This window comes from Eschscholzia californica, unplaced genomic scaffold (genome assembly GCF_041429995.1).
Source record: "Eschscholzia californica isolate CP2 unplaced genomic scaffold, dmEscCali1.0.p SCAF_4, whole genome shotgun sequence".
NCBI classification, from domain to species: domain Eukaryota; kingdom Viridiplantae; phylum Streptophyta; class Magnoliopsida; order Ranunculales; family Papaveraceae; genus Eschscholzia; species Eschscholzia californica.
The window spans coordinates 25,685,547-25,700,226 of NW_028238461.1; the positions used below are offsets into that span (position 1 = coordinate 25,685,547).

The 14,680-nt window shown below is 36.6% G+C and overlaps 2 protein-coding genes across 3 annotated transcripts; both read left to right on the top strand.

Moving 5' to 3' along the window:
- Positions 1-5,011: 5,011 nt before the first annotated feature.
- On the top strand, positions 5,012-9,631 carry LOC147543863 (Regulator of chromosome condensation (RCC1) family protein). 2 transcript variants are annotated; one of them, XM_086636450.1, is made up of 5 exons: positions 5,012-5,314; positions 5,423-5,605; positions 7,618-7,653; positions 7,773-7,870; positions 8,015-9,631. In XM_086636450.1, exons 1-5 carry the CDS (start codon positions 5,239-5,241, stop codon positions 9,362-9,364), a joined length of 1,743 nt encoding a protein of 580 aa, XP_086492576.1. In that variant the 5' UTR covers positions 5,012-5,238; the 3' UTR covers positions 9,365-9,631. The 2 variants fall into 2 exon arrangements, with proteins under 2 accessions (XP_086492576.1, XP_086492577.1); XM_086636451.1 differs by having other exon boundaries at positions 5,016-5,314; positions 7,781-7,870.
- A 666-nt stretch (positions 9,632-10,297) lies between these two features.
- Positions 10,298-11,753, top strand: LOC147543864 (early nodulin-like protein 7). The gene is made up of 2 exons (XM_086636452.1): positions 10,298-10,841; positions 11,232-11,753. Exons 1-2 carry the CDS (start codon positions 10,613-10,615, stop codon positions 11,624-11,626), a joined length of 624 nt encoding a protein of 207 aa, XP_086492578.1. The 5' UTR covers positions 10,298-10,612; the 3' UTR covers positions 11,627-11,753.
- The last annotated feature ends 2,927 nt before the right edge of the window (positions 11,754-14,680 follow it).

Below are 14,680 nucleotides of genomic sequence, written 5' to 3' on the forward strand. Positions count from 1 at the left end.
TAGAGAGAGAAAGAAGGTTGAAGAAGATGAGAAAATAATTTTCTCAGAGAGGAAAATATTTCCGGGAAGACGAGAAAATCGTTTTCTCAGAGGGTGCGTTTGGCAGAATTCTTGGAAAAACAGAAGGAAATAAATTCCTTAAGGCTCTGTTTGGCTGCAAAATCAGTAAGAAATCCAACTTTTTCTACTTTTCTCCCATCATTTATTTAGTTAAACTTCCATCTATCATCATGAGAAACTAAATTTCTTATCTAGGGTTTTAGATGAAGTCTGTAATGAGAATGTTATTGTTTTGATTTATATGCAAGTCAATTTTTAGATTAAATCTTCATATATTTTAAAGTTCTTATTGATTTTAATGACAACATCTTCCGGTTTCTAGAACGTTCATGTAATAGAACCCGAGTAAAACAAAGAACTTAGTTGATTAAGGCAAATAAATCGTCTTTAGGATTATCATGTGGATGGATTCAAAAACCCTAGGTTCCCCTTTTCTGAATACCAACTTATTTATTTTCTTTTGAGTTATATTTGCTATTCTTTTTTTTTTTTTTTTTTTGAATCATATTACCAATCAAACCACTTTTAAAAATCACAATAGTTTTAAGATTAAATTGAGTTTGACTTAGTCTCTGAGGAACGAACCGGTCTTACCGAGAAATTACAACTTGACACCCGTGCACTTGCGGGTGTAGACCTTTTAGGGTAACCTTTTAGGCCCATCATGGTGCTCATGAAGATGAACAAATGCTACACACCCAAAGACACGGGGAGGTAAATTTAAAACTGTCGGAGAAGTTGTAGCATCCGATAGAGCTTGAAAAGGAGTCTTAAAATCAATAGTACTAGATGGTACTCTATTAATTAAATAGGTTGCAGCAAGAAGTGCTTCTCCCCAATAAGATAATGGCATATGTGCTTCGATCAACATAGCCCTGATAACTTCTAACAAGTGACGATTCTTTCTTTCAGCGACCCCATTTTGTTGAGGGGCATTTGGGCAAGTAGTTTGATGAACAATACCATGAGAAACCAAATAAGTTTGAAGTTCATGATCCATATACTCTCCTCCGTTGTCACTACGAAGTATCTGAACATTTGCGTTGTACTGAGTACTAAACAGTTTATGAACCTTCTGAAACAATAACTTTACCTCACTTTTAGATTTCATCAAACACACCCAAGTCATCCTAGTACAATCATCAATAAAGGTAACAAACCACCGAGCCCCACCCAAAGTAGGAACCTTAGATGGACCCTAGACATCGGAATGTAAGATCATAAAAGGAGTTGGACTTTTATTTAAATTTAACGGAAACGATGCACGATGACTTTTTGCAAGTGCACAAACATCACATTGAAAACTTGAAACATCGCATTTAATAAATAGCGATGGAAATAACTTCTTAAGGTAACCAAAGGAGGCGTGCCCCAGACGGCGATGCCATAACCATATTTCATCTTTATTTTTTATTTCAGAATTGTTCACTACTAATGCCTGAAGCAATTTATTAGAGCTTTCAGATACTAAATCCAAGTAATACAACTTTCCTCGCCTAACACCATAACCAATTGTTTGCCTTGTCCGGATGTCCTTAAAGACACAAAATTCAGGCCAAAAGATGACAACACAAAATAGAGTGGTGGTTATTTGAGACACTGATAACAAATTATGATCTAAAGATGGGACAACCAAAACAGAGTCTAAGTTCAATGTGTTTGTTAGAGTTATAGGTCCTTCCCCTACAACAGGGGCTGAGGTGCCATTGGCAGTAGAGATATATTTATGTGAAGATTCGTTTATGGTTGAGACCTGTCTAGAATCAAAAGTCATATGATCTGTAGCACCAGAATCAATTATCCAAGTACTATTCGAAAATTGTGTAGACATATTTAAAGTCTTGCCTACATTACTTGTAGTGGCTATCGTCGATGAAGCTTGCTTAACAGTTGGATCTACAAGGGTCTTCTTAGAGTTTTTCTTTCGATTATGATTCCACCATTCTGGATAGCCTAATAGTTCATAACAATGACTTTTGGTATGACCAATTTTGTTGCAGTGTGTACACTTATAAGTAATTTTGTCAGATTGACCAACAACTTTAGCAAAATTTGAATTTGCCTTATTGAGAGTCATTATTGCGGAAGCATCAGTTGCCCTTCACTTTAGCTAAACCGGAAAAACAAGATGAAGATGAAAGGCTCTTCTCTTTCAATCAATATAAATTCCCAAACACAAATTTAAGACTTTTGGCTCTGGTACCAAGTTGAAATTGATCAAAGAAATTGTTTTATTCCTTGATGGATTACAAAAGAAATATAAGACTCTATTTATAGAGTTACAATACTACTAGTTTCTAACTTTACTAGTTTCTAATATTTTACTAGTTTCTTAATAGTTTATACTAATATATTTACTAGTTCCTAATTCTTACTAGTTTCTAATATTTGATATTTCCTAATATCTATTATATGGGATATCTTAATATATATAAAGATATTTCAACAGGGTGGCACAATAATAAGCAAGATATCGTAATTGTTGTGGAAAACAATCCCATATCGGTGGGAGACGGATTTTGGTGTTGCTCTTAAGAAGTTAAGCACGCTTCCCAAGTGAGGCCTTTTAAAAACTGTGAAACTCAGAATTATCAAACTGGACAGAGTCACTAGCTAGCAACTTTGAAGGTTGGTCCCCGTCATCTTGTAACACGTTATTAACACGATTCACTCTACCATGATATAACATTCAGAGGGTGTATTGTTAGAAAGCAATCTCACATCGGTGGGAGACGGCGTGTGGGACTATCGCTCCTCTTAAGAGGTTAAACACCCGTTCATAGTGAGGTCTTTTAAACCGTGAGGCACATAAGTGTCAAAGCGGACAGTATTACTATCAGACCTGAAGGTTGGTCTGCATCATCTTATTTTGCATTATCAGCATAGGTCGCTCTATTATGATGACGTCGTGGGAGGGTTTGTTGTTGAAAACAGTCACACATTTGTGGGAGATGGACTGTGGTGCTTTTCTTAAGAGGTCAAACGCCTTTCCCTAATGAGATTCTTATAAATTGTGAGACCCAAAAGTGTCAAAGCGGATAGTATCACTAACAACCTTGAAAGCTGGTCTTCATCATCCCATGACAATAGAGACTCATCATTTAATATCAGAATGTCAGTCTAAAAAACCGCAACAAACTGTTTTGGAGCTCCCAAGTTGCTTTTTCACTTCCCTCCCAACAGTATTTTGAGTCTAATGTGGTTTCCCAAATTTTAGAATTCGAGTGTCTCATTCCGGTCTTATTTGTCCAAATCGTCCACGTGTTGCTGGTCAGTTTGAGGATAAAATGATAATCTTCGAGCTAACACAAATGGTTTATATATTTCTTTATCACTCATTTTGACCGAATTAGATTTGATAGGTAACTTCTTCCGAAAGGTACGTTTAATTTGACTAAAATTATTAATGGTTATCTTGAACTATCCACAAGATTTTCTCAGTGCTTAGATAGCATATAAAAATGCAATTCTAAAGATTAATTTGAATATGAGGTGATGAAAGAAAGAGAGATTGTTCTTCTGAATTAGGAACTTACCCTTATTTAGAATACTATATGTGCATCACATAATAACTCATCAATGGAAACAAAATAGAGTCAGCATCATATGATAACTCATCAACAGAAACAATGACTTCTTTAATTTCTTTTTTCACACTGAAATGAGATCTTACCTTTACAAGAATCAGTGGTGCAATCCCTTACGGAAGGGATAACAACGTGTCCTAATGAAAGTAACCTAATCTGGATTGAATATATTTCTCTTTTTCTGAAAGGATACAAGACGTCTATAATACTACATATTTCTCTTGTAAGGCCAGGTTCAGCTATTTGAATACCTAGAACCTGAACTTCTTAAAAATTACGGTCCAGTCCTTAGATGCTTTGTTCTTTATTCGATTATTTCACAACCCAAAATTGAAACCTATTAAAAACTACTATTTTGATCTTTAGTGATTTCCGTTCCAGTTCTATAATATAAGGATATACAATCGGAACCTATAAAAAATGTGGGGGTTTGAATTAGGCTGAGAAAATAATATGAAAACCTGAAACTCGTGATGGACACCCACGTCCGTTAGAGACCACGGGTACCCGAAGCCCGAAAGCGAGTGCAGCTCGACCGATCCTGTGAAATCAATTTGCCAGACTAGGGTTTAGAAGTGTTACCAGGCATCCCGCCCGAGCCCCGCCCGGTAATAATTGTCTGACCGCTTAATAATGTCGTACATTTACCCAACAATACCTATGTACGTTGTGTGTATCTACATAATTATGTATGTGTAATATATACACTATACTCTTATATATAACACATAATAATATATTTTATTACATACAACCACTGTGGTGGATCATTAGATGTGATGGTAGTATATTGGTGGTGACTAAAATGACAAAATATAGTAGTGACGCGGTGAAATGATTAGTAAATTCTTAAAAATTAAATGTACTTTGATATTTGTATATATTTTAAATAAATGTATATATTGGTCTCGAGATATCTTTTTCTTGAATAGTGAAAAACTGATAACCCGATACCCGGGAAACCAGCCCCTAAGGTGTGACGTACTTGAACAGATTTTGGGCATTAGATCCGAGATCCCGAATGGACAAGGGGATGACAAATAAAAATAATGATGGTGGTGGCTTCTTCGCCGAAACCCGCGCTTAGATAACAAGACGAGATCTCTTCGTCTGTATCTGGAAGCACCAGATCCCGACGAAAGGGGTATTCCCTTCGCTGGAATTTATAAGAGAGAAAAACAAGGGAATGATAGAGAAAGAAAAAAACATAGGGTGGGGTGGGGTGTGGTGGAGAGAGAAAAAAAAGAGACATAAGAGACATAGGTCATCAGGCGAGACCTGACTGACGACCCTCTGCCGACGATATAACCAACGGTGTGTCCAGAAGAAATTTTTTATTTACTTGTCGTATGAAATTTTGTATGTGAATTTTTTTTTGTTTCCTTAAAACATTGGATAATATTTTGGATGCCCATAAATATATTGTTGTAATGAATCAAAATTGGGGTTTACACGTTCAGTCCATTTTTTCCTAATTCCTGATAGAAGTATTTGGAACATTTCTCACCTTGCCTACATCAAAGATAAAGATAGAGACTGTCGCTTACTTGCTTCTCTCAAGAACACAAACAACACTATTCTCACAGTCACCATGCCGGTCACCGGAAAACCTTCACAAAAAGTAGTATCAATTGCAGCTGGAGAAGCTCATACCCTTGCTCTTACAGGTAATCTCTTTTACCTCAACTAATGAGAAAATCAAAACCCAAACTGATTTTCTTCTTTGAAGTTTTATTGAATATGGAAATTGGGATTGTGGGTTTTTTGAATTGCAGAAGATGGTTGTGTTTATTCATGGGGGAGAGGTACGTTTGGTAGGCTTGGTACTGGAAAAGAAGAAGATGAGCTTTTTCCTGTACAAATCAAATTTGTTTCTGTAAGAGAAGATGGAATTTCTGGAGATTTAATTAGGTTTGTTGAAATTGCTGCTGGTGCTTATCATAGTCTCGCATTACAAGGTTAGTCCATGAGTTTTGATTTTTCATCTTCCTTTTTCTTGTACATCTCTGCTAATATCAAGGTGATTTTTTTTTTTTTCTTCAGATTTAAGAAAGAATTAATCAATGTACTAAGAGCATCTCCAATGCAAAACTCGAAAAAAAAACTCAAATTGTCTTATGCGTCAAGTCTCAATTCAGATTCTCTTTCGTAGATGACACTATTGAGATTGTCAATTCAAAAGACATCTCCAGTGCAACACTCTCAAAACTCAACAAATTAGGTGTAATTTCTTAGATGGGTAGTTTTGTTTTTAATACTGAGTAGACAATTGAGATCCTCAAGGAAAATGTCAAATATTGGGTTTGTTTTTGAGGCATCTTAGGATTTAATGCTACCACATCATCTTGAGACCCAAATTGAGTTTTTCCTCTGAAGAAAGTTAAATTGGCTGAAAAGAAAAGAAAGGTTAGAATGCTCAAGTTGATGCTTTCTCACTTGAAGATAGCTCTGAGCTATCCTGTTACCCCAAGCGAGGGGTATAAGATTCTAAAGCTTCGTATCTTCCTAAGGCGCTGTAAGCTCTCCCAAGATAAAAGATCATTCAAACTCTTAGGCATACTTGAAATCTTTCGAGCAACAACATAATGAAGCAAAAGTTGTTACATTGATTGCTCTTTACCTTTGCAGTCTGCAGACACCTTTTGATAAGATCCCTCCAGAACTTGTAAATTACTCACTGTGGGAATTTTGCTGAGACATGCCGATAAAAAAAAACTTGAGCCTACATCCATTCTTCGTTGCCATTATTTGCTAAAACTTCATAGCTGTGATAACATGGTTTAGTGGGAAAACCATCCTCCAAACCCAAACTCCGTAGTCTATGGTCATTCACAAAAGAGCGCAAAACACCGCTTGTAACACCTAAGTAGCCTAGCCAACTACTCTGTTTTCACTAATGTATATTTCTTCTCTGTCCCCAAATTCCAACCAACTCACTCTTTGGACAAGGAGTAATAATGGTTAAAGCTTGCCTCCTTGAACTTCGATATATATATATATATATATATATATATATATAGATAGATAAGTAGATAGAGAGATAGATACATATAATAACTAATATGAAGGTCTATTTGAGCACCAAATATCCTTCCAAAACTTAATTCGCCTGCCTCCCCCAACCTCGATACATATAACAACTAATATTTTTCAAACGATTATGAAGGAGGTGCTCAATCTATTAGGGATAATACAAGGGGTAACAATGAAGGTCTGTTCCTTCAATTACAAGGGGGTGTTTAAAGTATTAATAGTTACAATCCTTGGGACAAATTCATTTTTACAAATTTAGTTATATTTTCATGTTGCAGCTATAATTTCACGATAAACTAGTTGTTTTTTCTAAAAACTACTTTACCTATGTTGAATATTCCTTATTATTAATCTTTCAATACTTCTCTTTGTTTCACATGCAAAGATGAAGTAGAAAAATACAATTTTCGGTATCATAATAGTCTTTTAGTGGCTTTCTTTTATTGATAGAACAAACAGTAGTCCCATTTTAAGTCGAACTCGAAAAATCTCTATAACATGCTTTACTAACTGACAAAGGACTACGGACTACCGATAGATAGTTTGTCGTATCTAAACTATGACAATAATTTCAGTTCCCATTCCATTTTGTCATAATATCCTTGTTTTGGCTTATCAAGTCCTTTTATCATTATAGTTTCTTGATGTACAATTAAATCAACTTTGATATATGTCATCCAATTTGTTTAAATATGTTCGAACAAGATGAGTTATGAGTTTTGTATGAAATTGTAGCACAAGAAAAACGCAATGGGTTTTTTTACTTTTCTGTGTCTAGCAAGATGTTGAATTACAAAGTGATAAAAGAATGTATTATCTTATTTAAATACGGGTTTATCTTTGGTTTGATATGGTGCTTTTAAATTTTAGTAACATGTTCTCTGTCTATTGTCTAAGAGTAACTCCGAATATTAATCCATTACCCTTTGAATTACAGATGATGGATCAGTTTGGTGCTGGGGCTATAATACTTGTATCCTTCATCTTTCATACCACTTATTTTTTCCTCTTTGTTTATCTATAAACAACCAACTGCTAAAATTGAAATGAAGTATCCTCCATGCTACTTATTATTCCTTGACTATTTTATGGATGGTCAGCTGGGTCTGAACATGGACAACTCCTTAGTTCCTCGTTTCTTAGAGATATTTCTTGAGTTGGGCTCTCCTGATTCCTTGACACCATTAAAGGTCGGTACGAAACTGTTAAACATAAAAAATCCAAAAAGACAAGAATTAAAAAAATAGCAAAAAACCATTATATATCTAAAAACGAGGCACATTATCTGCTTAAAAATATTCTTTGTGATCGTAAAGTTTTTTTTTTTCTTGCAGGTGTGTTCTATCAAAGCGGGAGGGATGATGTCGTTTGCAATTGATAACCTCGGAGGCCTTTGGATGTGGGGGAACTGTCCTCCTCAGAGTAGCAGCAGTAATGAAAAGTTCTCTCTGGTTAGTACTTCCACCCCTATACCTATTTGGGATTTTCATGGGCACAGTGTCGTTAAAGTGGCTTGTGGAAATGAGCATGTGGTAGCCTTAGTCAGTACTGAAGAAAAGTCTACAGAAAACAATTTGTTATGCTACTCGTGGGGAAATAACAACCATGGTCAATTGGGTCTTGGAGACAAAGAAAGTAGGTTTCACCCTGAAATAATCGAAACTTTTAACCACAAATCTGTTGGGTCAGTTTATGAGGTAGCATGTGGAGCTTTTCATACGGCAGTTCTCACCTGCCGAAGAACTTCCTCTGAAGTTGAAGGTATCGTCCCAGAAGAGAAGACGACGTGTTGGACATTTGGACTTGGCGAAAATGGGCAGCTCGGACATGGAACAACCAATAGCACATATTCACCTAAACCGGTCGAAGACCTCCATCCCGGTGCAAACCTAATTTCTGTTGATTGTGGTTTATTTCATACTTGTGTTGTTTCTTCGGACGGAGATGTATGGTCATGGGGAATGGAGAAGGGCCTCGGGTTATGCCCAGATGCCAGTTTTACGGGGTCTGATATAACTGGTGATGCTGTTTCTCCTCTGAGGATCCAATGTGATGAATTATGTGGGCCAAAGTTTATAGAGCCTGTTCAAGTCGCATGTGGTGCTGCCCATACTGTTCTTTTAGGAAACAACGGATATAATCTTTGGGCTTGGGGGCGTGGACGAAGCGGTGTTCTTGGAAGAGGTAATACAATCGATAGCTATCTTCCTTGTGCTGTAATGTGGCCGCCCCTAAGTAATGAGTTTGAGGAGGAGCCCGAGAAAAACGATCGCGAGGTAAAGAGTCAAGAAATGGAACAGAAAGAAGTTGACGGAACGAAAAACATGACAGAGATAGAGGAAATGTTGTCCTCAACGACAAAAGAAGTAGAGCTTCTCCGGTCCAAGTTGGGTATTATGGAACTTTATGCTTCGACATTACATGTTTCCGTATTTGGAAAACCATTTGAAGTACACGATTTACCTCCCTCACTACAAGAATCAGGTGCTGTTGATATAGCCAAGGAATGGGAAAATATATTGAATTCAGCAGATAACGAAAAGCTCAGGCGAATGGAGATCTTTTATCGTAAAATGCTAGCGAGCGTGAAGGATAAGATAATGAAGAGAAGGATTCAGGAGTTGATATCAGAATGTCTCCGTTCTTCAACTGCAGAAACATCGGTGCCCACGTCACATTTCTGAGTAAGGCTAAACCATATTTATGAAAGTTGTTTTTTTATATATAGTTACCGACATTAAATATTTCTTTTACGTTATTACTTTCATAGATATATATTTGTTATACTAATATCTGCAGTAGTGAGTAGATTGTTGAAATAAAAATTGGTTTGAGGGTTTGGAAATAATATGTACTCTTTATGAAAAAGGCTCAGTGTGGCTTTCCATGTATTCCACTGTAAAACGATTTCTGTTCATGTGGATTATAATATTAAAGGGTATAGTGCAAAACTCTTATTTTGTTGTAATTCTATTTTGTTATGAACTTATGAACCCACTTAAGTTAGGTTAGTAATGTCTCTACACTTTGGAGATAAGAGTAGGAATCTGATTTCTTTCTTTCTTTAGTTATTATGTAGTCATGTGATACTTAATATTGAAATTGGTCGAGAATCTTCTTCTTCGAAAGGAATGTTCTTCAGGAATTTTCTTCTTAGGGTGCCTCTGAAGGCGTCCTATCCTTTTGCTCTTAGCCCATTTCTCTCTTGACATTCTCGTTGGCCTAAGACGGAGCATTTCGAAGCCCATGGATTGTCAGTCTGAAGGTCTCGGACTGACCCGAGTCCGTGTTACTCAAGCCCAGCACGGACTAGCGCCCAATCTGAGTACCCCAGTCCGTGGGGGCACGAAGAGAGAAGCGGACCACAAGTAATTTTTGGGGGCTCCTATAGATGGTCCCTTCTTATACTGAAGACCCATTCTGGACTACCTCACATAATTTGACTGCGTACCGACAAATGTTAGTATGTCACAAAAATCGTGCCGTAATCTTACCGTCCATGTTGGTCCAGTAGCCTTACTTATCTTTTGTTTATCAATGGTGCAGTCGAAAAAGTCATAGTTCTATGCTTGTTCCACTTTAATGTGGATCAGTAAAAGCATAAATCAAATGTCCCTAGAATGGTCAACATTGAACATAAACCCTAGGACGATTCTGCATTACAATGGCCAGATCTATGGCAGTTAAGGCCCACATCTCCACATTTGAATTTGCGGTTAAATAACTGCCACCAACCAACTGCTACATCCCTCCCTCCCCACGTTTAAACCTATTACCCCCTCTCCTCTCATCTATAAACTCCCCCTTCTCTCTCTCTTATCAAACTTCTCTAACATCTAACAGGTTTAGAGATAGAGAAAACAGAAGCCTTTCTTGATCACTATAACCATTTCATTTTCACTGCTCAAATTAACAACTCCTGAAAAAAGAAAATGAAGAACAAAAGCAAGGTTTCTCTTCTGGGTTTCTTCTGCAATTGCTTTATTATCCTCATCTCAGTCGCCACTATGGTTCGGGCAACTGACATGATTGTCGCACGTAAACCTTCAACTCAATTAAAAGTTGGTGACAATGAAGGTTGGCGAGAACCAGATGCAAATCACACTGACATGTACACTCAATGGGCTACTAAGAATAGATTTAAAGTTGGCGATTCTCTCTGTAAGTTTACGTCGAAATTTATAAACTCATGGTTTAGAAACATAGTTTTCGTAAAAGATTCTTAATTTCTTGGTGTATTTTGACTAATTTACATGTTTTGTTTTCGACCCATGCTTCAAAATCAAAGAGATTCTTCATTTCATGGTGTAATGTTACGATTTTACATATTTTACTTCGAACCCATGCTTCAAATTCAGATTTATAACTAGAAGTTCTTCAATTTCTTGGTGTAATTTGATGAATTTGAGTCTTTTTTTCCAACCCATTCTTCAAAAACAGATTTTCAGTCTGAGTTTTATCAAATTCTTGGTGTAAGTTGATGAATTTGAATTCTATAAGTAATGATACGATGATTGGTAATACGCTATTTTTTTGTTGTGGTTGTTGCAGTATTTGAGTACAAGAATGATTCTGTTGTTGAAGTGGAAAAACAAGGTTACTATCACTGTAATTTAACCACTCCATTGGCTTCGTTCGATGATGGTAAAACAGTTATAAAACTCGATAAACCTGGTTCTTTCTACTTCATTAGTGGCTTTCTGGATCACTGCAAGAACGGGCAACGATTACTAATCGACGTGATAAATCCAAACCAACCTCCACCACCACCACCACCACCGGCAAAACCTACTCGACCACCACCACCATCTATTGCAGTTCCTCCACAACCTTATATAACTGATCTATCTCCTTCACCATCACCACTTTCAAATGGAGGGTTCAAAGCAGTGGCTTCTTCATTTCCCATTTTCATGGCTCTTGTTATGGTTATATCTATGTTTTAGAGTGTTCATTTTAGTTTCCGTTTCAGTAATATTGTTATTGAAATTAGATCTCTTCTTGGCTAGTATTAGATATTGTAATTTGGTCTGGTCTTTTGAATTTAGTAATTGATATTTAAGTTTATTGTTATAGTATGTCTCTGTCGGTGAAAATATGGTTTCAACCTATCAACATTAAACTTTGTTTATTAACTACCGTTTTCTACTTATTTGTTAGCGCAACAGAAAGAAACCATATCCTCAATAGAGAAACCATATCCCAACTAACGAATAAAAGGATGAGGAAGGTTCGGCCATAAAAAAGTCCCCGCATAGCCACCAAGAAATTAGCAGGGAGGTACTGTGTAAAAAACCCATCTCACACGTCTCTGATCACATATTTGAACCATAGAGTTGGAGGACATTCATCGCCATCACCAAAAAGATTAAGCCTGGAGATCATCAATTTTTGATATTAAATATCAAATTGGTTCATGCTGAAGGCTTGATTCAAGTAACGGCTAAAGTCTCCAAACAATAATGATAAATGACCCTCCTGTGTTGTACCAAAACCTTAAAAGACATTTAAATAATCCAAAAATCAACGTAAAGACGTAATTGTTGAGCCAATAGTTGGTCAGCTTTGACGCAGTGGTATTATTGCTCGTTTGAGATGATGCAATGGTAAGACACTAGGTTGGATGAGTTGTATTATTGCTCATCTGAGATGATGCAGTGGTAAGACACTAGTTTTGATGTTAGTCATGTATTGATGATCGTTAGGAGGAAAATTGTTGGGTTATGGTGTCCTTAACAATCTAATTGGAATCTCAAACTTCTACACGTCTAACATTAGGTTCCTCGGATCTCATGCCAAAACTAATAATGAACTAAAAGAGATAGAGATATACCTTAAACTGCTGACTAATTTGATTGCTTTCTCCCGAAGATCTTGAGCTCCAATTGTGCAGCTCCTATACTTGAGACACCCGAGCAACCAATTTGATCTCCCACTATTTAGGTTAGCTAAAACTTAGTTGAGTAGTGAAGACGAGAACTCCTTCTCTATTTGACTTAATAGATGGACGAGAATTGATTATCTATTTTTATCTTCTGCGATGTAATCAGAGATAAAAACTGGTGAGAGTTTCCGATAGTAATTTCTGTTTACTCCATGTCCTTTTATAGTGACCACCAGAGTGAGAATTCTATTCAAAATATGATTCCTGAAAAGACTAAAACCAGAACTCATAAACTGAGTGGGATTCCCAGACAAGAAATTTGTCCCATCCAGATATCCCTTATGGTGGTCGTCTAGAACAACCAATGTCCATGGGATATGATTCTGCCGACCCATACTTTGGGCCGGGCCATATGGTTGGGCCCTAGCATGGCCCGTGCCATGTGCTCGACCACCTATTTTGGTTCGGGCACTTGGCCCGACCTTTGATATCTTTGTTCTACTCTCTTTTTATACTTTTGGGCGGATCTAATTCACTCAATCTTATCCTATTCCCTCAAGTCAGATCTTTTGATCGATTGACATTCTTTTGTGCAACTCGTCGTAGCATCCACTGTTAGCCACGAGTGATCTAAATGTCCCGCAACTTGTAATTGGTTTCTAGCTAAACATTACGATCCTTAAACGTCCGGACTTGGTGATCTTCATCATTCGTCATATCTAACAAATTGATCGTATTGTCATCTTGATCGAAGGACATCTACTTCAAACAATATCTGATGAGTACGCATCTTCAGACACTAACATATCTTCTGACACATAATGGTTCGTTTATCAAAAGTGGATCATTGGCTTTATTTAGCCTTCCACGCCATTGTTGTTCTGTTCAGGTAGACCTCTAATCAGGTATTAGGTTGTAAAGATAGTCTAAAATATATTGGAGGAGTGCGAAGCAATCACTGACTACATCATCAATTATTGAAGCATAAAATATTGTTTATTTTGAAGCTACTCACCATGTTGTATGGTTAAAGAACTTTACTAGTGAATTGTCTATATAGTAGACTCTATCCACAAACTAATGAAGATTTTTGCAACAATGTTGTTGTTGTGAGATTTGCGGAGACTGAAATTCATCTCAAGGAAGCAAGTATATTATAATCAAATATCTCTGGATGAGAGATAAGGTTCAAGAAGGTCTCATTTCCATTCCCACACATCTATACTCATCACATATAAGATCTTCAGCCTAAGGTTTATAAAGAATTTGTGTCACTTATAAGAATTTGTATCACTTATAAGGTTTATAAAGAATTTGTATCACTTATAAGAGTTTTAGAGTATTTTGTTTGTAAAATATAAGGATGGCTAAAAGGAAGAGTGATGGCACCAACATTGAGACCATTGAACGACCCTTGCATCGAAATGAATGTATTGTGTCTTCATGATCTGATGCTAGTGGTATTCTTTGATTTGCGTGAAGGTCATCAAGAATGATCTCAAACAACACTAATGCAACAAATTATTTTATAATTTTAAAGTGGCCACCCGTGTTTAAAATTTCAAAACCAGCTGTTTTATTTATATATTAATTAATTTCGATTTTATTTTTACTCTACTTTAGTAAACCATATTTGGTCGAATTCAATCAATTCTTCGTTGAGTGACTTTTTTATTGTTACAAAAGTGGAATGAGATGAAGGTTTGACCAAACATAATATTTGGTTTCCTGATTCAGCTTAACTGTTTGGTGAGTTGACAGTACAATATTAATGGGCAGGGATTTGAGATATTTAGTTTTTCTTTATTTTTTTTTTGGAAATCAAACTTCATTTAAAGGCCAAAAGGCTAATGAGAATTACATCATGAAGTTTAAAATAACAAAGACACAACCAAATTCGGACAAACAAGACAAGTTATGCCCACTTGGGGTGCCTCAAGAGCTGCCTGATCTAGCTGGTGGGTTTCATCTGGTACTACCACCACTAACCATCTAAGGGTAGTTTTATAACCAATGCTTCTTTCACCTTCTTCTCTCTCGCCGTCAACCGTGGCGTGCAGATCTCCGGTTAGCGCCTCTGATTCCGGTACATCGGTAGAGAGAGTTGTAAGTTGAT